Below are 25,632 nucleotides of genomic sequence, written 5' to 3'. Positions count from 1 at the left end.
GGATAAACCACGAAATACCTGACTACTGCATACCCTCAATTTTCAATTACTGCCTAATAGTCAAACCCTTGATCAAAAACCCCGTCATTATAGCTTGCATATACTGTGCCCCCAAAGGAAGCCAATACCACTGGTCGTCAAAAACCCTATTGAGTTTTCTGTATTTTATTAGGCAAAAACAAATAGAATTAAATGTAACAAAACGTGATGATCACTGGAGACATCAACCTTGCTCAAACGGACTGGTCGAACCTTATCTCCTCTGATGAAGACGAACAGGCCTTCCTGGATGCTCTTGCAGAACTTAACTTCGAACAAATGATAACGGGAAAAGAATAAGTACAACTAGACGTAATACTCTGCAACCACCCAGATTTTTTAACCCTCGTGAAAAAAACAATAACTCAAATCCTTGTATAAAACAGATAATCCTCCTTACCACGCAAAACTCAACCTAATTTTAAAAAATGATTACATCAGAGAAAAAGAAGTAAATGACCGCAATGGCTTCCAGGGATTCTCATTCTCGAAAGCAAACTGGGACGAAATAAATCAATACATCAATGAAAACCCATTTAGCCCATACTGCTACAGCAATGTTGATCTAATGACTGGACTGCGGTACACTTGGCTACCTAACGTAATCGAAAAGGAAAACAAAACATCGAAGTTCTCTGCACCTTGGACAACATATGAAACATCAAATCTCATCAAAATTATGGATACAATGCGCAGAAAATGTGATCAAAACGTGACGAACGTCAGTTACACAAACTGAAAATATTTGAAAAATACCTCAAGATAAACTTAACCGAAGACCAAAGAGCATACGAAGAAAACTTATTTGTTGATGGTAACTTCTCAAAATTGCAAAAATACTTTGAAAGTATTCGAAAAACAGATACAATCCCAGGTGAAGTGTACCTGGATGATCAAAGAGCTACATCAAATATCGATAAACTAATTTGTTAAACAAATACTTTCAGTCAGTTTTCAGCCACTCCCTCTATGTAGGCGAGAATAACCCATCTCATGAATGTAAAACAGCGAATCCCCATTTTACCACAAGGGAAATTGAAAAAATCCTTGAAAACTTGAAAACCATAGGACACCTGATAGCCTAGGAAACGTTATTATGAAAAAACTAAGCTGTTCTATCTCTAAATCTTTGTATCTACTTTGTAACACAATTGCTAATAAATGTGTTTTTCGGTCAACATGGAAAATAAGCGAAATTGTTTCCATCTTCAAAGAGGGAGACAAACAACTTGTCTCAAACTATCGACCAATAAGTCTGCTAACGGTTATCTCAAAAGTGATAGAAAAATCAATTTTCGATAAAAATTATTTCATCAGTAAAATTTAGCATCTCAAACTCACAACACGGCTTCCGACCAAAACGATCTACTGTTACAAACATCATTGAGTATCTCCATGAGGTATATAATTTCTAGATAAAATCGAAACAAATTACCTGGATTGCCTCTACCTAGATTTCCAAAACGCATTCAACAAGGTGAACCACGCAATGATAATTGAAAAAATTAGGAGCTTTGGTTTCACAGGACAATGTTTAAAGCTGCTAAAAAATTATCTAACAGATAGAAAACGAACCGTTCGCATTGGACAAGCAGTATCCGAGCCATTACCAGTACACAGTGGTGTGCCTCAGAGGTCAATTCTCGGACCTTTGATGTGTATTCTCTATACAAATGACCTACCAGATTGTGCAAAGTCAGCAAGTTTTGGCTACCCAGACGATTACAAAATTGTTTGCAATGAACAATGATTTTAAATATCGATGCGAAGAGAATTCGGCATTGGTGTGTAAAGACTTCTCTGGCAGTAAATGTGTCAAAAACCAAAACTCTCTGTGTGAAAGGAAATGCAAAAGTTGAAGTAAATGGAACTGTTCTTGAAGAAACAGCAGAAATGAAAAATTTAGGTCTTATGATCACTAGCACATTAAGTTGGACTGGAAAAGCTACAAATAGATCTGCCAAAGCTCTGAAAGCATTATGCTCTGTGAAAAGAAACATCTCCAAAATAACAACAAAGGCCATGAAATTAAAATTACACAAATCATATGTTTCACCTATTGTAAGTTATGGCTCATCATTATGGAAACCCTCAAAAAGAGATCTCAAAATAATTGAAAGTGTACGAAAGAAAGCAACAGCATGGATATTGAGTCCAACTCAAGAATACAAAGATCGATTGATTTCCCTATATATCCTTCCTCTGTCACTTTATCATGAACTACAAATTCCACTGATACTGCACAAAATCCTAACTTGAAAACTGAAAACTGACCTAAAATGGAAAAAAATCCATAAGTGTTACGGAAAAAGGACAAACAAGATATGCGAATATGAAAAAACAAGAAAGCAAACAATTTCGACTGCAAAAATCAGAATCTGACTTTTTCCTGAGAGCTTGCAAAATTACGATTGCCTTGAATGAACACCTCAAATTCGATATCATGGAGCACGAAAACAAAAGAACTAATAACGAATGTTTTCTGGAGATATTTTAAAGAGAAGTTCAACAAAAACAATCCATACTCGTGGAGAATTTACTGCCGATGCATGAACTGTAAAAACTTTAGAAAACTAAACTTTTATAACTTTTGATTTGACAAAAACTGAAAAGGAGCTAACTTCCTTGGATTTATTTTTCCTAAATTCTGGTTTATTAATATTATTATTATGATTATGATTATTTTATTGTTTTGAAACTCTCATGATATTATTAGGCGTCAGATGTAGTTTTAGGGCAGGATTTAGCATGGAGATTGTATTGTAATGGCATGTAACAAAAAAATCATATTTTGGTTTCTGTCTTAAGTTCCGAATGACGATTTCCGAGGAAGATCCATAACGTCTACTCTCGTTATGCAGATAATACAAAAATTACTTGCTAAACCGAATGACTCTGATAAATCACGCCCGAAACGCAGTTATAACAAAGAGAATTGACTTCTTCTTTTCGGGTTTTAACTGTTCATCTGTTATCATCCTTCTGTTTTTTTTTAAATTGACCTTCTGAAAAATTGCACGTTTTTTAAATTTTTATTGCAGTTAGGTTCAAAATACCCAATTATATTACTATTTCTCGTTTTTTAACGTTAAGATAGTCGAGATTGGAAAAAATTAGATCTCGAAAACTCTGGGCAACGCCAATACCAGAGGCTGGGTATTAATCAATACCAACGCAAATATATCTAATTCTCTGAATGTGCTATTGAACCTGCTCTCGTCACAATCTAATTTGGTTTTCTTTTTCAATTTGATATCTGCTTGTACACGTCAAAAAACTATGAATAACAACTTTCCAGATTGGTCATGTCCAAAACGTAAGAAGTTTTGAAAAACAGATATGAAATATCAATGGTTATGTCAATGCGAAAAACAGTTTTTAAATGGATCAAAATTGAGAAAAGCTACATGCTTCTTTTGCACTTTTGGCGATGTAATCTCGGTATTTGGAACAAAAAAATTTATCGCAAAAAGTTTCTCCTTGGAAGATTCGCTGATTGATAATTTACCGACGCCAAGCGAGGATGTATCGATTGAAACCAAACACAATTTTTTAATTTTCAAAAAGTGAATAGTCGGTTCTTGCTATGCTCTTTTATTTTCTTGTTTTAATCGCCATGTTTGACCTAGAAACCTTCGGAAAATTTTTTGAAGAAACTAACCACAAACTCAACGAAGATGCCATTGAAAACAATATTTATTACCAGAAGGTTATCGAAAGGTTGACTGCATCAACCAAGGAAGAAGGTGAAACAATTTTTGATCTGGATAATTTTAAAAATTACGTGCAATTCGAAAATTCCAGACTCCGGTTTTAAGTGGGATAGCAGCAACAACTAGAGAACATCATTTTGATGAACTAAACAAAGATAACAACAATCGGAACATAAATTTTAATAATCAAGATCGGGAAAAAATGCCGAACTAAGAAAACACTTTCTTTGCCAAGAGAAGCGAATATTACGGTTTTTTACCGGGCGACTCAATAGTAAATAAAACAAGCGGAGAGCAAATATCTGGCAATGATCTGGCGAGAGGATTTGGGGGTCACAAAATTTCTGTACTGAAACAGCAAACCAAGGCGTTCTAAACACATAAATACACTGATTTGAATTATAGACTGCCTTTTACACAATTGTGACGCAAAAGAATCCTTGAGTAACTTAGAGAAACTAATTTGCTTAATAAACCACCAAGTTATCAACAAAAACAATTTCCGTGTACAGTTACGCCATTAAGAGCTTTTAGAAAAAATTTCAAACAAATCTCCAGAAATTTAACAAACAAGTTCTTAGTTTTGCTTAGAAAATTTAAGATTTAGTTGATGTAAACGTAGAAGTTTTAGATATTCGAAAAAAATTTACTCGAAATATTTATGCTCTTAGTTCGGATGGGTTGCATCCTTGTGATGGGGGTGTTAAAATTTTGGTGCAAACATATAGAGATTCATATTGTAATCCTTCAACAACAGCAAACATATGCGAAATAACAACCCAACCGAGAATGAAACAAACCCTTCAGCTATCCAATTTAGATCCACAAACCGCTGATATGATAAAATTAGTCAAAAGAGTGCAAAACTTTTCAGAAAATATTCATTTCGTACTATTCTTGGTGAAAGCTTGGCGATTAAAGTACCACTCTTTTGCAATTCATAACATTAAATTTTGGTTGTTATGTGCGGCATTTCTTACTTGTCTATCTCAAATAAAAACCCTAGAAAACAAAAAAAAGTTTTGGGTAGTGTAAGTTTCCATCTAATCAAGTTTCCAGCAAAACTGAAAAGGGTTTAGCGGATATCAATTCCACTGACACATGTTTTCTTTTTTGCCCTGATACTTACACGAAGTGGCGACCTGGAAACTAAACCAAGTACCATAGAAACAATTGAATTGGTCTACGAAAATTGCTCAAAAAATACAAACACTTTGAAATTTGTTCATTTAAATTTTCAAATTGTGATTCGAAAGCTCATGCAGGTTAAGCAATTTCTTCATGACATGGCTGAGACTACAGTTTTGGAGATTTCTGAAACGTGGATAAAGAAAGAAGATGATGTCCACATAGGTAATCTTGAACCTCACACACATATGAAGTGTAGATAAGACAAACAATCGGCGATGAAAAAAAGTTGGTGTCATTTTTATATAATTATACCTGTTGAATTGGCCACAAAATTGAGATAGAGAGATTTAAACATGTTAAAAAGCAAAAATTTGAAGCTCTGTGAGTTGAATGCAAATCTACTTCTAGTGGTGAGAGTAGGAAAAGATTGTTGATAAAATCATGATTTAACACAGACAAAACGAAATTTATTGGGTTTCTTGAAAAATTTACCTTGAACATTTATAATGCACTTTCTGTCTCTAAAAAAAAATTTAAGTTCTAACCAACTCTTATAATTTATTTGAAACAATCTGAGGGAAAAATTGGACTCCATCACCATTACATATGGGTTAAAAAAATTTTGTCCAAATGATGCAACACGAGACACTGCTTCGTCAAAAAACCATATTGATGATCGAACTGTTGATTTTCAACCAAACTGAAGTGATTTTTGCTTTGATACGCCCTACAAAATAAATCATTTTGTTTCATTTAATTTGAGAAACAGCAAACGTGGAAAAAATATGCCAAAAATTATTATTTTTCAATAAAAACAATTACTGAGAAGTGCAGTTTTGCCAAACTCTAACCGCGTTTCCCTGTTTTCAATTATATCAATGTAGAGACGCGCAAAACATGATTGAAATGCTGTTAAATTTAGTATCAGCACCATGCCCCAATCGAAAAGAATTTTGTTTGTATTTTTAGGGCAAAAAATTTGCTGAAAACGGATTGGTTTGATTCAGATTGCAAGAAAAAAAAAAGAAATGAGAATCACTTCTAGTTAACCGAAATGGAATTTCGACAGAAAATTGGCAAAAATACCGTCTTCGTCGAAGCTAATTGGCCGAATTAGGTAAAGGTTTGCGTTTTTGCCTTTTTTTTCAGCAGAATCTAGCAAAAATGGAGATTTTTAAATCAAATTCGCGGATCCGGTTGCATCAATTCCAGAATTACTTCTCTGTGTAATTCAACCAATGAAATAATCACACAGGCTTCAAAATAGGCAATCACTTTAAATACGTTTTTTCAATTATAGGGGATTTTTTGGCTGTGCTAAACCTCAGTTATTTAATCCAACAAGTTCTGAATAACCAATCTTTAGTGAAGCAATTTTATGATATACTGTTGGAACTAAAAATTAAAAAACCTTTAGGACCTTGTATTGTTCCTGCTTGGGCATTAATTGATGATCAATCAATAATTGTGCCACACTAAACGTTTGTTTTCAATGCCTGCATAGATGAGGATATTTGAACACTGAACTGAAAAAAAGCTAATTTAACCCTATTATTCACAAAAGATGATTCAATGGATCAACTAATAGCAATAACCTGTGCATTTTCAAAAAAATTTGAGAAAAATTTTCAAGCCCAAATAACAGAACACTTGAAAAAACAACAAACTATGACTAATTTTCAATTGTTCATGGGGCATTATTGGATCTTTCAAAAATTTACTGTCTCTAATTCTCACTCTATTCTTTTTAGAAAGTCACGCAATCTTGGCTATTCAAAAAAAGCTAATACAATAAAAATTTTTGAATGATTGCGTTTTTTTTCGGACTGCCTTGAAGTCAAAAAGTATAATCAAATTAATATAGTCAAAATCGTATCTGCAATGGATGTAATTTGGAGCAGTATGGAGTCGATTGAATGGTGTATGCGTCATCTATATCTTGAAGTGATGCTCTGAGTCATACAAAACTCTTTCTTTGCTTGTTTTCAAGTAAGGCTCAGTCTGAGGTTTTTGATCCGGCAGTAATTTCATCGCGTTTTGTTCAATTGATTAGCTAGTTTTATTATATGGTAATTATGCAACTAATCTGGAATTTTGAACTTATCTTCATTACACTTAACTGTTTTGATGCTTAGACTTTTATACAGTAATTGAAGTATTTATTCTTTTTCCTCTTCTTCATCTTCTCCAAGCATATGTTGTCTCTTTCGTCTTTTATAAAGCCCTCGGACAGAAAACATCAATTTGCCTATTGTTGAAGTTTTCAAAAACTTTTCTCTTCTAGATCCCAAAAAAAATGAAATGGCCGACCGAAATTCTCCTATTATGGAAGTACGCATTTCGAAAATGGTGATCTCAAAATCCTTTAGGCAAGAAAATGAGGCGCTTATGCTCGAAAATTAAAAGTGCAAGTTTTTTCAAAAACCCAAAGATTCGGAGCAAATAAAAATTGTCGATATAGATAACTTTGCCCTTGCTGTAAAATCAAAACAAAAAAAGGAAAAATTTGAATATTTCAGATTCGAGTTTCTTTAACCGACGGCGAACCCTATTGAAAATTTTTTCAGTGATGCGGGATATGCTGTGAGTAACTATAGGCTTTTCAAAACTCCAAAGCATCTAGAACAACAGCTGTTTCTCAAAATTAACAAAAAAAGTTATGGGATGCGAAGCTGATCTAAGAAGCTCTGAATCAGTGTTTTATGATGTAATTATAGGTGCTATTTTTTTCTTTATTTTAGTGTGTTTTGCTTTAACTCGATTGCCTAGAAGTTTGACACAGGCAAAGCTGCACTTCGCAAAAACTTGCGATAACACAACAAAAGGCAGCTCTATAAACTGCATTCCGAAAAATTAGTAATAAACTTCAAGTTAAGAAAGTTCAGATATATCTCGGATTTGAACAGCAACCTAAAGAATTTGACTCCCACGCAATTACCACGCAACCACGGACGCGTAATGAATAACCACAAATAAGTCAGACAACAGATGCTATGAAAAAACGGAAAATGAGATGAAAGAACTTAAGGAGACAGTCTCGAAAATTAAAAACATACTATCAAAACCAGCAAAACAACCAGAAATAAAACCAAATCAAAAGGAATCAAACTTCACCACATCGGACAAAAGAAATAACCAGACATAAGGAATAAGGATAAGAGGAGTAAATGCGAGCCATGACAAGGATCCTAGTAAGCGCCAAGAGCACGACTTCTGCGAAGTACAAAAAAACCTGACTCATATGGAGGTTGAATGTATTTTCAACGACTTGATTAGACTAGGCCAAAGAGGTGATGATAGTGCCAGAACGATACTTCTTAAACTGCCAAGTGTATGGCTGAAACGGTTGATCTTATCATCAGCTCCAAAACTGAAAACTATGGAGATCCAGTATTCATAAGCAAGGAACTAACAAATGAAGAAGCCGCGATAGAAAACGAATCTTTAACGAAAAGAAGATAACTTTTAGATCAGGGGCAAAATAAGAAAGACTTTAGTGTAAGGGATGGCAGGCTATACAAAAGAGATGGTAACTAATGGATATGGATATCGCCTAAATCCGAAATATTAGACAACAATTGACTAAGACAAAAAGCTAATCTAATACTCTATTAAGTCAGAAGCATCTTAGAATAATCTAGAAGAACTCTCTTCTAGAATGCCATCCAATCTAAAAACATCTTAGATATCATTTGTCTAACAGAGACATGCTTAACTGAAAAAATGTGACAACAGGAGCAATATTTCTTGACAAATTTAACATCCATAGGAATGACAGGCAAAGCGTTAACGGCAAATCAAAAAACGGAGGTGTTATATTTGGGATAAACCACGAAATACCTGACTACTGCATACCCTCAACTTTCAATGACTGCCTAATAGTCAAGCTCTTGATCAAAAACCCCGTCATTATAGCTTGCATATACTGTGCCCCCAAAGGAAGCCAATACCACTGGTCGTCAAAAACCCTATTGAGTTTTCTGTATTTTATTAGGCAAAAACAAATAGAATTAAATGTAAGAAACGTGATGATTACTGGAGACATCAACCTTGCTCAATCGGACTGGTCGAACCTTATCTCCTCTGACGAAGACGAACAGGCCTTCCTGGATGCTCTTGCAGAACTTAACTTCGAACAAATGATAACGGGAAAAGAATAAGTACAACTAGACGTAATACTCTGCAACCACCCAGATTTGTTAACCCTCGTGAAAAAGACAAAAACTCACATCCTTGTGTAAAACAGATCATCAACCTTACCACGCAAAACTCAACCTAATTTTAAAAAATGATTACATCAGAGAAAAAGAAGTAAATGACCGCAATGGCTTCCAGGGATTCTCATTCTCGGAAGCAAACTGGGACAAAATAAATCAATACATCAATGAAAACCCATTTAGCCCATACTGCTACAGCAATGTTGATCTAATGACTGAACTGCGGTACACTTGGCTACTTAACGTAATCGAAAAGGAGAACAAAACATCGAAGTTCTGTGATTCGAAAGCTCACGCAGGTTATGCAATTTCTTCATGACATGGCTGAGACTACAGTTCTGGAGATTTCTGAAACGTGGATAAAGAAAGAAGATGATGTCCACGTAGGTAATCTTGAACCTCATACACATATGAAGTGTAGATAAGACAAACAATCGGCGATGAAAAAAAGTTGGTGTCATTTTTATATATTTATACCTGTTGAATTGGCCCTAAAATTGAGATAGAGAGATTTAAACATGTTAAAAAACAAAAATTTGAAGCTCTGTGAGTTGAATGCAAATCTACTTCCAGTGGTGAGAGTAGGAAAAGAATGTTGATAAAATTATGATTTAACCCAAACAAAACGAAATTTATTGAGTTTCTTGAAAAATTTACCTTGAACATTTATAATGTACTTTCTGTCTCTAAAAAAAATTTTAAGTTCTAACCAACTCTTATAATTTATTTGAAACAATCTGAGGGAAAAATTGGACTCTATCACCATTACATATGGGTTAAAAAAATTTTCTCCAAATGATGCAACACGAGACACTGCTTCGTCAAAAAACCATATTGATGATCGAACTGTTGATTTTCAACCAAACTGAAGTGATTTTTGCTTTGATACGCCCTACAAAATAAATCATTTTGTTTCATTTAATTTGAGAAACAGCGAACGTGGAAAAAATATGCCAAAAATTATTATTTTTCAATAAAAACAATTACTGAGAAGTGCAGTTTTGCCAAACTCTAACCGCGTTTCCCTGTTTTCAATTATATCAATGTAGAGACGCGCAAAACATGATTGAAATGCTGTTAAATTTAGTATCAGCACCATGCCCCAATCGAAAAGAATTTTGTTTGTGTTTTTAGGGCAAAAAATTTGCTGAAAACGGATTGGTTTGATTCAGATTGCAAGAAAAAAAAAAGAAATGAGAATCACTTCTAGTTAACCGAAATGGAATTTCGACAGAAAATTGGCAAAAATACCGTCTTCGTCGAAGCTAATTGGCCGAATTAGGTAAAGGTTTGCGTTTTTGCCTTTTTTTGCAGCAGAATCTAGCAAAAATGGAGATTTTTAAATCAAATTCGCGGATCCGGTTGCATCAATTCCAGAATTACTTCTCTGTGTAATTCAATCAATGAAATAATCACACAGGCTTCAAAATAGGCAATCACTTTAAATACGTTTTTTCAATTATAGGGGATTTTTTGGCTGTGCTAAACCTCAGTTATTTAATCCAACAAGTTCTGAATAACCAATCTTTAGTGAAGCAATTTTATGATATACTGTTGGAACTAAAAATTAAAAAACCTTTAGGACCTTGTATTGTTCCTGCTTGGGCATTAATTGATGATCAATCAATAATTGTGCCACACTAAACGTTTGTTTTCAATGCCTGCATAGATGAGGATATTTGAACACTGAACTGAAAAAAAGCTAATTTAACCCTATTATTCACAAAAGATGATTCAATGGATCAACTAATAGCAATAACCTGTGCATTTTCAAAAAAATTTGAGAAAAATTTTCAAGCCCAAATAACAGAACACTTGAAAAAACAACAAACTATGACTAATTTTCAATTTGGTTTCCACAAAAACAATCCCACGAGATGCGCTTCTTTAGGTAACTGAAAGTATTCGAAAAGAAATCAATTCCATAAAAATTGTTCATGGGGCATTATTGGATCTTTCAAAAATTTTCTGTCTCTAATTCTCACTCTTTTTTTTAGAAAGTCACGCAATCTTGGCTATTCAAAAAAAGCTAATACACTAAAATTTTTTGAATGATTGCGTTCAAATAGTCAAGGTGAATGATTTTTTTTCGGACTACCTTGAAGTCAAAAAGGCGTGCCGCAAGGAACAGTGCTTGGTCCGTTAATGTTCAGTTTTTTTTCAACCTTAATCAAATTAATATAGTCAAAATCGTATCTGCAATGGATGTAATTTGGAGCAGTATGGAGTCGATTGAATGGTGTATGCGTCATCTATATCTTGAAGTGATGCTCTGAGTCATACAAAACTCTTTCTTTGCTTGTTTTCAAGTAAGGCTCAGTCTGAGGTTTTTGATCCGGCAGTAATTTCATCGCGTTTTGTTCAATTGATTAGCTAGTTTTACTATATGGTAATTATGCAACTAATCTGAAATTTTGAACTTATCTTCATTACACTTAACTGTTTTGATGCTTAGACTTTTATACAGTAAATGAAGTATTTATTCTTTTTCCTCTTCTTCATCTTCTCCAAGCATATGTTGTCTCTTTCGTCTTTTATAAAGCCCTCGGACAGAAAACATGAAATTGCCTATTGTTGAAGTTTTTAAAAACTTTTCTCTCCTAGATCCCAAAAAAAAAATGAAATGGCCGACCGAAATTCCCCTATTATGGAAGTACGCATTTCGAAAATGATGATCTCAAAATCCTTTAGGCAAGAAAATGAGGCGCTTATGCTCGAAAATTAAAAGTGCAAGTTTTTTCAAATACCCAAAGATTCGGAGCAAATAAAAATTGTCGATATAGATAACTTTGCCCTTGCTGTATAACCAAAACAAAAAAAGGAAAAATTTGAATATTTCAGAATCGAGTTTCTTTAACCGACGGCGAACCCTATTGAAAATTTTTTCAGTGCTGCGGGATATGCTGTGAGTCCAAACTCCAAAGCATCTAGAACAACAGCTGTTTCTCAAAATTAACAAAAAAAGTTATGGGATGCGAAGCTGATCTAAGAAGCTCTGAATCAGTGTTTCATGATGTAATCATAGGTGCTATTTTTTTCTTTATTTTAGTGTGTTTTGCTTTAACTCGATTGCCTAGAAGTTTGACACAGACAAAGCTGCACTTCGCAAAAACTTGCGATAAGACAACAAAAGGCAGCTCTAGAAACTGCATTCCAAAAAATTAGTAATAAACTTCAAGTTAAGAAAAATCAGATATATCTCGGATTTGAACAGCGACCTAACGAATTTGAGTCCCAAGCAATTACCACGCAACCACGGACGCGTAATGAATAGCCACAAATAAGTCAGACAACAGATGCTATGAAATTTCGAATGCTAAAGCGCGTGATTATAACAAAATTGCCGCCACATAATTAACATTTCTTTTGCCAGTTAGGTTAAAATGGTAAATTACCAAAAGATATTAAAATTCCATTTCAAATGGCAGGGAATGTTAAAAAAAACTGGAATGATAAAGGAGTTTGGCGTTGATATGTGGCCGAGGAATTGAAGTAAGAATGATTTCGAGAATGGAGTCATTAGTCACAATGGGGTTGTTCAGGGGTCTGGGACGATTGCTTCTTTGGCACGCTATATCGACTTTCTTATAATGGCTGCATTGCCTATCTGGACGGCTAACGACAGCCGCTGTCTGAGGAAAGTCCCGGCTCTTTTGTGATCGGTTTCCGCGATAATTTTGCGGCAAAGTTGTTTCAGGAAGTCGTCAGTGTCGGTTCCGAGGCCGCCGAGGTGTTCGACTGCAACAGGCTGGAAAATGTAGTTTCTGGTCAAGATCTCGTACTTCATTCGCTTTGCTTCTTCTGCCTTGTCTGCTATTGTCGGACCTGGGAAGGTTCCTCGGGCAACATTAGACATGGCAAGGCAGAGGCCGTTTTTCCATGGAGAGAGAGTGATACCATCTGGTCTCTTTCCGTCATCACGTGAGAGGCCGACTGGTTCTAGAGAAGACTTAATATCGGACAAACTGAAAGCACGTTTGATGGCTTCATTCCCAAGTCAGTGTCTCGTGTGGCGACTGCTGCTTTTAGCACAGGACAGAGCATGAATGCCTTTAACATCAGCTTGGGCCCCGCATACACATGTGTACGGTGATGAAATATTGGCGCCAAGGCGTAACGAAGAAGCAATACGGAACTGTTCGTGTGTTAATTTTAGTTTCAGAGCGGATGATGGCAGAGTGTTGATCCAGTCACCGGATCCTCGACATTTTACTCCTTGCAACCGGACATTGTCTTGTTCAGTGGAGACGTTTTCGAGCCCCCTGAGACGATTTTCAGCAATAGATTGATACCACTTTTTCTTTTTCTTCTGATCGTCGCTGTCCGGTGCAGTTTCATCTTCTCCCACAAGTAGCCACCGTTTGTCAGCTGCTTCTGGTACATCAGTTTCCGGCAATCCTGTTTTAATTATGGACTTGACAAGAGCTCGGGCTTTACTAACAGAGGTTAGAAAAGCAGGGGTTGACAGTTTTGTTACATTGTGTATGCCCATGCTTGCGCATTTAACGGGCAGGGTGAGTTGTTGCCAAGTTTGTTCGTCTAAGCGGACGTTCAGTACTGTTTGTAGCGTGGATCGGATTGCTTCATCAAAAAGAGTCAGGATATCTGACCTTCTGAACGTTGGCGTGGTGCGAAGAGTATAGAGCAGTTTCAGAATAAACAGACAGTTTTTGATGAGGTAAAATGCTTCGTGGGCGTCTACATATTCCATTCGTTTGCATAGTCTTCAGAGAAATCAGTTTCTTGTTCAACAAGCGGTCCAGCGCTTCTAGGCCAATTGATGCTCCCAGTATCTCCAGGTCGCATAATTTCGTGACGGTAATGCTTGGTAACAGATCGTTGAACTCGCGGATGATGTCATCACTGAGGCTGGTGTTGGGTCCCAAAATGGTCAGCTCGCTTTTGTTGGCGTTTAGTGAGAGTCCTAGGTACGTTGCGAACTCGATGAACGCCCGCAGTTCGGTCAGAACAACTCTCCAGTTGTCTCCCATTGATATGTCGTCCAGGTACCCTTGTTTGGAGCGGGTTTTTATGGCGTCTAAACCGGGGTGGATTGTCGAGCTGAATCCAAAACCTGCTAAGGGGTCTCCTTGTTGCCATCCTTCAGACGATGGTAGGGAGAAATTGCCGAACGATAAGATGCTGTCTTCCGAGGAGTAGCACAGTATGAAGAATAGAAGAAGTTCTGGTATTTCTCTGTTAATTGATTCTGCAGTTTTGTTCCTTCTGATAGCGTTGAAAGCGTTGGCAAAGTCCAGTTTCACTAACACAACTTGTTCGGTAGCCGTTTATCAGAACGGGTTGCATGAGCTGCTGCCTCGGCTCCGGACGGGGTGTAGCAGCCTAGTTGGAGGTTCCCGAAAAGAGACTTTGCTTTTGCTGTTATTGCTTCGCATCCGGTTTTCGCAGCAAGTCTCCCAAAAAAGTCTCCTGCGGCTATCGCTCTGACATCGGTTAATTTCTTTCGTAGCGGTAGCAGTTTTGCTCTGGCGATGACCGGCCGGATTATTGTCAGAAGGAGAAGATTATTGAAAGAAGTCGGGGAGGATTTTAGTCGATGAAGGCCACCATTTGCTTTGTGGCTCGTGATGTCTTTCAAATGTTGTGGCCTCAGGCCAGATAGCCCACCAGCTGACCCCACGGGAAAGGATTTCAATGCCATGAGCACTTGGATCTCGCTGGCTTGGAACGGCGGACGTTCGTCTTATGGGAAAACTAGGATCTAGTGGTCTGGAAGGGTGTTTTTCTCTCAGCTTGCTCAGGATCTCTTCAGATAGTTCGAGGATGCCGTTGTCGGATCTGGCAAGTCGGACAACACCTTTCACATCACCTTCGTCTAGTTTCTCGCTCACTCGTTTCATTAATTGTTCAACGTCTGTTTGGTGGTTGGAACTTTGCTTGGATTTTGTGCGGGTTTTCAGAAGGACAATGTCTCGGTTCTGCATGAATATCGTGATTCGGTTGTTCACTTGGGTAGCAAGGGACTGTTTATGGCTTTTTCCCGCTCTCAACGGAGCTTGCAGACATAGAGTTGGGAAAACGAAAAGACGGAGCCAAGCGATTTTCGAGTTTGGAGAGTCCAGGATTGCGTTGAGCGTGTCTCTCAGTGCCGCTGATACCGTTATCCTGGAAGTTTTTGGGAACAATTTAAGGATACGCCGTCGGCTGATATTCATGAAGTGAACAATGCCGATGGCTGATTCGATGCTGTCTTCTCTGACTCGGATATCTGCTTCGCAGTTCACTTTCTCGAATGGGGACTGTCCCGAAAGTGTGCATCTATTCCCCGGGGGCCCATGAGGATGGAGCATCAAGTCTTTCGTGAGCTTGATGGTTCTAGAGCACCGCGGGCACTGTGCGCTTTTCAGGTTGGCAGTTTCCTGGTTCCCAGTCGACGCCACTTGTTTGGCGGCGACCTTTGGTCGCCGGTCGGCGAAAACGTTGATAATCACTTCATCGAATTTCTCAAGCAATTCAGTTGGGAAATCACTAGTCACGCTCGGCGGTGGTGAGTTCAGTTGGCGTGGGTACGGTGGTGCTGACTGGGAGGGTTGGCTTTGGGTGAGGATGCCCCTTGTCTCCCTCCGCCCAGACAACCATGCCCCTCACCTGCTCATTTCTGCAGCAACCCGCCACGGTACTAGCAGATTGCATCGCTACGCCTCCTTGCATCTCAGCAAGAAGGACTTCTTTGTTTTGGGATTGGGCAAAGCTTGATATTGATGGGTCAGGATACCATACATCGTGTCTGCTGTTCCAGTTTTTGCAATGAACTTTGGAACGGCTATCTTTTTTACTGATGATCTTCGCTTCATATGTTTTTCCATCAGTGAAAGGAATTTGCAGTTTCGTGCCAGTGGGAAGGTCCATCTTGTTCTCAACACACTCTCTCTCTCTCCCTCCCTCACTCTTCGTGTCGTTGGATTAGATTCCTCGGTATAGATAGATTCGTTACCGGTCAGAAGTGGGGTATTGTTTCGAATCATTTCATCTGAAGCTATTTAATAAGTTTATCACAACAATTAGGTTAAAAGGAGAAGCGTTCCAGATTGCACATCAGAATCTTCTGTCGCACGAGGAATACGACACGAGAGGCATTGTTGTTGAATTTTTTATGAGTAGAATTATTCTGGAAGTTAGCATTTTGATTAGAGCTAGAATATTTCTGTGAAATACAAAAAGACGGGCGTTTTTTTTTGAAAAAACAAAACAGATAAAATTGAAGTCTCCGGACAAGACAAGCAGACGCAAAAAGAAGCTTAATCGCGAGAGCAAGTGAACCCGGAAGCTTAAGTAGAATATTCGGGACAGCTCCGAACTTATAAAGATTTATTACCTTTAGCAGCTGTAGTGCCTGGACTTACTTAATTTTAATCAATACCAAATTATTTAATTCATAACAAATAGTTAATTTTTGCATGAGTAGTAGAGGGCGAGCAAAGGATCAATCCATCTCGATCTACACTATTATGTAACTGTCACCAAAATATCTATAACTATGGTTTTTAGCCCTTATTTTAATATTAATCACGTTGTCTGGGGATCCGAGACACAGCTATGTGGTTATTTCTGCATGTAGAAGAAGAAAGAACACCTGAATTACTATACAGTAAAAAGCCGAGGCATCAGTATAGCAAAGTGTAAATAATTAAGTTGGTTAAAAGCTAAGTAATTGAAAGCTAAGTAAATTTCGTTTGGCTCTGATAGCTGTAACAGGATGGTTAGCCCTTAAACAGACCAAAAGTCAACTGGCTAGGTCGAGACGGTGAAAAACGAATAGAATTGAGGTAACTGTTGTCAGCCAGTCGCCAATAAGGCTTTTTTTCTATTCTCCGTCGCTGTGTAATTTCTGGGCGAATGGTACATAGGTTCGTACTAACGCTCGCAAGCTGGCCACTTTAATCAATTTTTGTAATGGTAAGGTCCATTTAGAGGATGTTACTTTCAATGTTCAGTTAGTGCATTGGCAATTCAATTTATGGTAAATTAATTGCAATAATTAACTGCAGAGCCTTTGTGAGAGTGTAATCGTCGTTGAATAATAATAAAAAATAATCTTAAATTTTAATTTAGTTTTTCTAAACGTCAAAATATTATCCGAAGATATGTTTGATGAACATAATTAAATTTTGTAACTGGTCTTTTGAAAAATGAATTTCCAGGTTGTTTTCAATTATACCTTTCACTTAATCAATTGCACAGCCTTTAGTCACAGTTCAATCCGGTTTTTTCTATTATATCTTTCAGTTGATCTATTGTTTGTTTTCAGTTTAAATGTGAATGGACGAGTTTCGTTTTTTCACGTATTCTCTTCCTGGATCAGATGACAGATTTATTGAAAAGTGAGTGGATCCTTCATAATTAAACTCATTCCGGCTGATTTGCGTGTTTTGGGGAGCTATTATTCTGTGATGAGGTTTTTTAATTTCAACTCCTGAGTAACTGGAAATAGTGGTGATTTGGCATCATGGTAGTTAGCTAGATAGAACTTGTAGGTGTTGCTTCTACACCAATCTTCACCGAAGGCTTTTTAGTGAATCTTGTGAAGTTAATGTGCGGTGCGCATAGTTAACTACATTATTATATCTGTTCCAGGTTAAACAGTGTCAGTGACTCTATTAATAAACAGAAAGTGATAAATCCCCCGTGGGTGGCAGCTCTCGGGCAGTCTCCTGTCCGACAGATTGCAGTCGCCTCCAGTCATGTCGCAATTCTTCTAGAGGTAAAATAGTATTAATTTTTAAATCGATTTCATCATTTTTCAAAAGAAGAAAATCCTTGTCTTGACAATAAATGATGTTTTGTTTCAGGATGGCAGAATCTGCCGAATTGCGTACTCATTGAATGTCGAACACTTGGAGTCTAACAAAAATGATTCTAAGAAGTAAGTATCAAATTCTGCACAGATCAGGTTCTGTAGAGATCAATTGTGAGTATTTGAGGATTGAGTATGATAACTGGGTACCACGAAAAAGCAAGTATGAAAGATAGATTCCACAATTTTTTTTTCGAAAACTTCAAACAAGAATATACAGAAATACGAACCGTGTTTTCGAAGATTCGGACCGTGCGTTTTTTTTGCATTTTCCGGAAATGATTTTGTTTCTTGCTTGTTCAATTCGAATTGGTTTGCTTATTTCAGAGTTTGAAGCGTATGAAAAAATATCCCATTGAGCCAGTTCTCTAATTTGGCTACTTGTAGATAAAAAAGCTGGGTCCGTTTTTATTGGCTATGTTCAGCGATGATCAATCATAGTGTAGCCATTTCTATTTGGAGATACAAAAAGCTTTGGAGTATAGGTAATTTGGTCCAAAGTTCCCAAATATCTGACTCAGAAAACCCTATAACGGCAAACATGCCTTCAAGTGCAATCAATGCTAAAATGCAAATCGCGTTGATTGAAAATGGTTTTGAATTAGAAGTTTTATTGTACGGTTTTTTTTAATGTTAATTCGGAGAGATTTCGATTCCGTATAGTTGAAACTACATGCTTACGCTTGCGAGTATCAGGCGTTATCGATTTTGAATATAAACAATTTTGAAGATTTGAGATGATCGATAAAACTTAAATGAGTTATTTGAATTGGTAAACGTTCAATTGAAAAAATTTAGTTTGCATAAAAAACTCATCTGGTATAGATGATGTATAACGGAAACGATCGTTGTTCTTTGATGTTAGCCCGTTTAGTGCTATGATACTTATAATTCAAAGACAAATCATTTCACTGACCAACAGTTGAGAAGAAACAATTGAAAAATGTATTTTTACCCCTATATGCTTGACATGGTTTAGTTTATGGTCGACGAAGAAGCCTAAAAAGAAGAGTGCTCGCCTCATCGGAGGAATCACTGGCGCCGAGAGGGTGACGTACAGACGCAATGTGACGTCAGCAACAATTGGATCTAGCTCCAATACCGGGACATCTGGTGGCGGTAGTGGGGCTCCTTCGAGACCTGGACGTCCGAACTACCGGAACCTCTTCATGAGTAATGTTCCCATTATGGCTCCGTCTCAGGTACCAGAAGACCTCATCGTGCAGGTGCAGAACGTTTTGCAGGGAAAGTCTCGCAGTTTGATAATCAGAGAGCTACAGAGGACGGTAACTACTTTTTTAAAGCATTTGTTTCATCAAGTTTATGACAGTACATGTAGGAAGATGATTAAATACTGCAGAGAATCAGCTAAGTACGTTCGTTGAACCGTTATAACCTTAAGCGTTTTTTATAGCGTTGCAGAAACGGAATCTTCAAGTTTGTATTTGAGTCAAAGATGGAAAATTTGTTTGATTGATTTAGCATCTCGATGTGAACTCTGCCGTTAACAATTTGCTATCGAGAGATGATGACGATGGAGACGACGATGAAGTCGGGGACCTATTTGCCGACGATTTGATGTCATTCGTAGAGAACAACCTATCGGAGAGGGCAGGAAACTATATTCTAGAATCTGACCAGATGTTGGTCGAGGACTATCTAAACTATGCAACAGCATATAGGTCCTCATCTTCGAGTGCCAGCGCGGGACGACAGCGGCTGAGTCTGAGAAACGAGATCCTGAGATCTACGGGAATCACTTCCAACAGCGGATCGGGATCTCATGGAGCTTCAGGAGTCGGTGGCGAACGTGCGTCTGGGAACGCACCATCAGGTAACGCTTTGACCCAGGATAATTCTGGGGCTGATAGCAACACTTCTTCTAGAGATGACTTTGGTAGACGGTGGCTTGAGGCCCGACTACGGGACCCCTTCACCGCTCACTTGACTTCGACTACAGTGTCTGCTGCAGGTGCTAATTCGGGTGCTGCAAATTCGGCTTCGGCCGCCGGTGTTACGGGAGGAGCGACTGATGCCTCAGCTCAACCCTGGGAGTTGAGTGGTATTTCTGGGAGAGGGAAAACGGTGACTATTGGAGCGGGGGAGTACGCTGGAAGTACAGACGCTATAACCTGGGAAGAACCGGAGTGGTTTATACTTCTTCCAGATGCCGTAAGTGTCACGAATCTGAGTTTAATTTCATTTATTTGATATCATTCTTCTTCTATAAAAATAAATATCCGTTTTGAGCAAAAATTTCAAGTTGAAGAAATAACTTAACAAATTGACAGTTTTTCTAATAATAATTGTGTAAGTTTTGTCCATTTATTTATTTCGTTATGTAGGTGAGTTCGCCTCCTCCGAAGTTCGTACAGATAGCAGCCATGCACTCAGAGCTAGTTGCGTTGTGCAAGAAGGGCCAAGTTTATCAGTGGAAATGGAACGTCTCAATGCCATTCGTCCATCCAGATGTAAGACTCCGTATATTCATTTCATATTCAAGTGGCTGTAGGTATTCGTTTTTTAATCCGCAATCTCTGTTTTTCTCTAAAAACTTGTTACCAAATAGCCGAATAAAACCTGTGAAAACATTTTTGAAATGCTATTGTAGGTGTACATTGTCTAATATTTAGGTCATGTAGTATTTTTTCAGAAATTGTTTTCATGGTTTTTATTTCAAAATCTTAGCTCATGAGACTTCCAAACCAATGCACGTCTGATCTCCAATGTTAATCTTTTTCTCTTATGAAAGTGAGTTTAATTTTAAATACAGCTAACGCCTGTGTTATAAATCGAGTTATTTTTCCGACTTTCGAAGAAAATGGAATATTTATGCTCGGTGTGGTTTTTTTTATTCAGTCAATTTTCGCCGATCGAAATAATAGTTTTCGACAAAATTTTTTATACCCCATTGAAGATATCGACTTCCTGAGTTCAAATGTAAAAAGATATTTTACCTCCGATTATTTTTTGTAAAGTTCTGGGGGTTTGAAAATTGCCAAATTTGCCATTTTCTGGAATAAATTATGCGCGCTTTGAAGAATTTATTCATATTGCTGAGAGCGTAACGCAAAATATTTATGCGTGGCGAAATATACCGCACAACAAAATCGTTCCAAAATGAATTGAGGCTAGCTTATCGGATCGTTCGCGTTAATTTCGTACGACTCAAAATTGTACACTTTGATTTTGTCCAAAGCTTACAGGTTTTCAATATTTTCTTTTCCCAAAAACGATTCGATATGAATTAAGGGACAGTCGCAAACGAGCAGTCTTGTTCCACATTTCATGTACACGAGCAAGATTAATGGTATCCGGTCAGGTTACTTCTTTCCTAAGCAATGTCAATTTGTTTATTGCGGAAATTCAGTGCAAAGTTTATCTAAACAATTGTTTTTCAGAGACTTATTCAAAACCAGGAGGGGGGGGGGGTGGCTGGGCGGACGCCTCTCTCAGGGATTCGACCCCCTGCCGACCCAAAGGATCCCCCTTTGGTACTTTTTAGGAAATCCATTATTGGCCGACCGACCCTAAAATTTTTCTAAAGGCGCCAGTAATTTTGAGGGGGCAGCGCGCGCCGAAAAAACGCGATTTTTTGGTCAAAATTTTCCTAAAAGTGCCTAGAAACGCCTTTTTGGACAGTAGTTTTTCAAAATGTTGCCTGCAGCGCAGGAAATTTGGCCAACCACAACAGGGACTAAACCGTGCTTAGGGAGAGCTCGAAAAATCAAAAATTAATTCGGTCGACCTAAAAAAAAGGTCGACAGTTTTTTGAAAATCCGCCCCCCCTCGGGAAAATCTTAGATCCGCCCCTGTTCAAAACCCTTTTTTTTAAAAAAGAGTCGATGAACGTAGTGAAGATTCTTATACTTATATAAATTGTGATGATTTTTTATTTTAGGAAAAGAAAATTTTTAAGGCTCAAATTTGTTTTTCGCGGTATGGAAAGTGGTTTTTAATTTTGAGATTATTCAGCGGAATTAAAAATTCTGTATGACCCATTTATCTTAAATGGGTTTTTTTGGGATCAAAAAAGGGTCGAAAACAAAATGTTCCCGAAATTCGAATAGCTTTTAGAGCTGATTTTTTTTTAAATTCGAAGTTTTGAAAGGAAGTCAGTATTTTCTGTTTCCTTGCGTTCATTGACACTTTTACAACTGCCTGTTGACTAGCTTATAAATTTTCAACGCTATTCCAATGTGTTTGCGTAATTTTGTCTGAGAAAGCTGAGGTTTTCCTTGTAAGTTTGGGTCTCAATTTTTTCTGAATTGAAAGTGATGTCAAGCTCTGCTTCACCTCTGAATGAAATGCTCTTAACAGGTATCGAAATCTTTATAATTGTGGCTATGAAAAGAAAGAAATCAATTTGTTTCTGGGCTAGGAAATAATGGTAGCTGTGCAAAAAATATTTAAGTAGAGAAATTTGACACTGTTCTCAGTTTTTTGTTTCGAGGGTTTCGTTGTTAGGTTTCTGCGTTTAAGTTTTAAGAATTATTCTTCATGCTACAAAATAACTTATGAGTTAATAATATTTTGAATACATGAATTGAGTTCAGTGTGTTTTGTTTACCCCGCCTCTGATTCATTTTCACATTTAACTTGAGTATTGAATTATTTTTTGAAGCAAGTTCTGTCCTAGATTGCGGACGTGCACCACCCGCGGATCGCTCATTTGGAATTACAAAATGATGTCATATTATCTTTGGCTGCCAGTTCTCTCAGGTGCTCAGTACTAACTCAGAGCGAAAGAGTCGCCACTTGGATGGACCCAGTGGTTGCCAGCTACTGTTCCAAACTCGAACACGGAGCTATCCCGGTCTACGATACGGCCTCGTTTGCCCAGCAGCCTTTCACCACTTCGTTCAACGGGGCAGGAGAGTTGATTAAGGAGTTGAAAGTGTGTGATTTGTTCACAGTTGCTGTGGCGAGTTCGGGAAAACTGTTTTGGTGGTAAGTTTTATCTGAACAAAACCACCATGTTAAAGATAGTCATATGAAGTGTTTCAGCGTTTCGTCGGAAACTTTTATGGGTCATTGCTAAATACCATGCTCTCGCAAAATTAGTCGCCTAAAATTGGTTCTGTTGTCTTCGTTTCTAGATTATTTGCTAGTTTGTTGGAGCGAAAAGTTCAGAATTGAATGCGATGTCATTAACTGTTATCATAGGTACGCGAAATTTTTAACAGATCTGTTTTTTTTTACTCTACCCCATCTATATTTTTTGCAGAAGGGGAGGAAATTCATAACAAAGTACAGAATTCAAATACGATTTCTTTTAGTCCTTCATGTGCGCAATCGAAATTCTTTTTTAGTTACTATAGGAGAGATGGGTGAATAGTTAACAAAATCGATTTATTTAAAGTTAAGTTGATGTTTTCGTTTTAGGGGAGTGGCTCCGTTTGCCCAGAGACGCAAACTTCTTGAAAAACAGGCCGCAAGTAAAAATGGAAGGTATTCATCTCTAAACGACGCCCTGACTCGAGACAGTCATTTGCAGAGCCAAGTTCCAATCACGGAGGGATGTATGGTGACGAAAAAGAAAAGCCCTATGTACCATGCGGGTGCCATCGGCTTCTGTGATGCAACCTACCCGCCTAAAGTTGGACAGCTGATGGAAGATATATGGAACCTGGACGCTAATTGCAGGTTTCCATTCATTGTTATCATGAAACGCTGGAATATATGAGCTGAATTAACCTCTGAAAATAGCACTCAATCAGATGGATTAGTCGTGGCGCAACGTTTAAGATCAATTCAATATCGGGAACGTTCTTTGAAATTTTAATTAAATTGCAGTTGTTCGAATTATTGGGCCTGATTACTAAATCAGGTGTATTTCAACCGCGCACCAGGATTTTTGTCCCGTTATAAACTTCTTTTGAACATTCTTTTTCTCAAGTTTTTTCCACCATTCCTACCAATTTAATTGGATAGTTTTTCCACCTTGAAAAGTGAACATGAGGTTCAAGTTGTGATTTAGGTTCAAAATTCTTCCTTTGGAGAAGAAACGAGATGACTGCAAGAAAACTGAGATGCTCCCTCCTCCCAGTCCAGTTTCTGTGGGCAGTGAAGGCAGCCACAAATCAACATCCAGAAGTACGTATAGGGTGAAATGTAGAATTTTACAAAGACTGAAGGCTCCGGGGCTGTTCTCATGGGGCCGAGGGACTGAATGTCTAACAAGTATCAACCAATAACATCCTGTTAACTTGCCAGCAGGGAATAATTTTTACGCTCGTTTCTGTCTTTTTTAAATACTGAATTCTGATTGGCTTACAGAATTTTGGTCGAGAGGTTAATACAGAAGCCCCTCTCGAAATAATACTTTTGCTCAGTTACCATTATGACTCATGCTTTCGCTTTCATTAAAGAGACTCGAAAAAACTATCAGTCTCACTGTCAGTCAAGCCTTCTGACTTTAAAACGAATGCTTGGACAAATAATACGCACAAGTTGTTAATCATTGAAAATGCAGTAGTTATTTCACCTGAGAGAGCAGGTGTACTTGTCAATTCTTATTCATGGATCTCAATTGGAAATTGTTCTGATTAAGTTGAAAATGAGGCATATTTTGTATGAATATAATGACTCGATGGACAAAACATGTACGGCACGAGCGGTTACAACTTTGACCTGATTTACATTGAATTGATGGCTGTTGATTGTGTGTACCTTTACCTTTTGAGTACACATAATAAGCATTGGAAGTATCTCGATTGTTGATGATGACAATTCAGATTGTGAAATTGGTTTCTTTTTTAGAGCGAAGGCGAAGTGTGAGTCCACACCCATTTGCTCAGATGGAAGAGGAGATTGAAGAGTTCTGGAACCCTAAGAACGTCGTGTTCCTCGAGGACTCCCAGAACATACCCATCGGAACAGTGTTAAAGGTATGCAATACTTTTTCGAATCTTTTTGTTGAACGAAGTAAATTTTTATTTGATTTCGTCGCGTTTTCTTTAGTTTTTCCCTAGAAAGAGCTTTGAAGTTTCTTACGATCTTTTGTTTTTGTGTTTTGAAGCTCGCTTTTTGATTTAATTATTCTTAAATTCCTTTCCAAGTACAAGTTGGCTTCATGCGCTAAAGCATGTGCCATAAATTCGAAATGATTGTAGTTGTATTGTAAGATGTAAATTTCAAAGAAGTGCCTCTATCTGATATTGGAAGTTCAGATTTAAGACCATAAAGTAACGGAGCTTCAGTCATGGATTCATAAGCTGAATGATATTTTTACCGTTAAGTCTGAAATGTTTCGTCGGAACTAAAATGAAATCATGTTATAGGTTGATGGAAACATGGCACTGGTGAAATTCCCGAGTGATAAACAGCCGGTAGCAGCTGTTACCGTCTGCAGCATGAACTCGGAGAACTCAAACCACTCCACCACTGAAGACCAGAACAGTCTGCTCAAAGACTGTCGCCTCTTCCACAAATCCGATCTCCAGGCACTCAAGTCAAACTCCATGCCCAAGTTCATGGACTGTGTACAGTGTCATCCTAAGAACATATTCAGCAATGCGCCCTCGATGGAGAAATTCAACATTCTGTCTGTGGCTGTCGACTGTAAAGGTAAACAGATCTTAATCAACTTTCATTTCTTGGTGTCGTTTGAGCCATCCATGTATTTCAGCTTTTAATTTATCTGCCAAAAAGTAGACAAATTTCGCTCTCCTAAACAAATGTTCAAATTGCGCGGTTGTGGTAGTTTGTTTTGGTA

At 37.6% G+C, this 25,632-nt stretch overlaps 2 protein-coding genes across 5 annotated transcripts in view; one reads left to right on the top strand and one right to left on the bottom strand.

The window, feature by feature from the left end:
• The window catches only part of LOC134851528 (la-related protein 1B-like), a 424,232-nt gene extending 408,108 nt beyond the window's left edge, over nucleotides 1-16,124 (bottom strand). For both annotated transcript variants that reach the window (XM_063867655.1, XM_063867657.1), the window contains exon 1: nucleotides 16,100-16,124. The gene's annotated coding sequence lies outside the window, so the exon portion shown is untranslated. The remainder of the gene's footprint in view (nucleotides 1-16,099) is intronic.
• A 1,241-nt stretch (nucleotides 16,125-17,365) lies between these two features.
• LOC134851818 (E3 ubiquitin-protein ligase hyd-like) overlaps nucleotides 17,366-25,632 on the top strand; it is a 29,815-nt gene continuing 21,548 nt past the window's right edge. The window contains exons 1-12 of one of the 3 annotated variants that reach the window (XM_063868073.1): nucleotides 17,366-17,442; nucleotides 17,696-17,822; nucleotides 17,911-17,984; nucleotides 18,895-19,201; nucleotides 19,398-19,749; nucleotides 19,888-20,087; nucleotides 20,261-20,386; nucleotides 22,555-22,865; nucleotides 23,301-23,561; nucleotides 23,896-24,011; nucleotides 24,678-24,805; nucleotides 25,199-25,484. In XM_063868073.1, the coding sequence (XP_063724143.1) occupies nucleotides 17,381-17,442; nucleotides 17,696-17,822; nucleotides 17,911-17,984; nucleotides 18,895-19,201; nucleotides 19,398-19,749; nucleotides 19,888-20,087; nucleotides 20,261-20,386; nucleotides 22,555-22,865; nucleotides 23,301-23,561; nucleotides 23,896-24,011; nucleotides 24,678-24,805; nucleotides 25,199-25,484 (2,350 nt within the window). In that variant the 5' untranslated portion in view covers nucleotides 17,366-17,380. Of the gene's footprint in view, nucleotides 17,443-17,695; nucleotides 17,823-17,910; nucleotides 17,985-18,894; nucleotides 19,202-19,397; nucleotides 20,088-20,260; nucleotides 20,387-22,554; nucleotides 22,866-23,300; nucleotides 23,562-23,895; nucleotides 24,012-24,677; nucleotides 24,806-25,198; nucleotides 25,485-25,632 lie in introns of all 3 variants that reach the window. The other 2 variants (XM_063868072.1, XM_063868071.1) reach the window with 2 other exon arrangements.

This window comes from Symsagittifera roscoffensis, chromosome 7, assembly GCF_963678635.1.
Source record: "Symsagittifera roscoffensis chromosome 7, txSymRosc1.1, whole genome shotgun sequence".
NCBI classification, from domain to species: Eukaryota; Metazoa; Xenacoelomorpha; order Acoela; family Convolutidae; genus Symsagittifera; species Symsagittifera roscoffensis.
The sequence above is the reverse complement of the archived record's forward strand: the minus strand, read 5'-3'. Positions and strand labels throughout refer to the sequence as shown.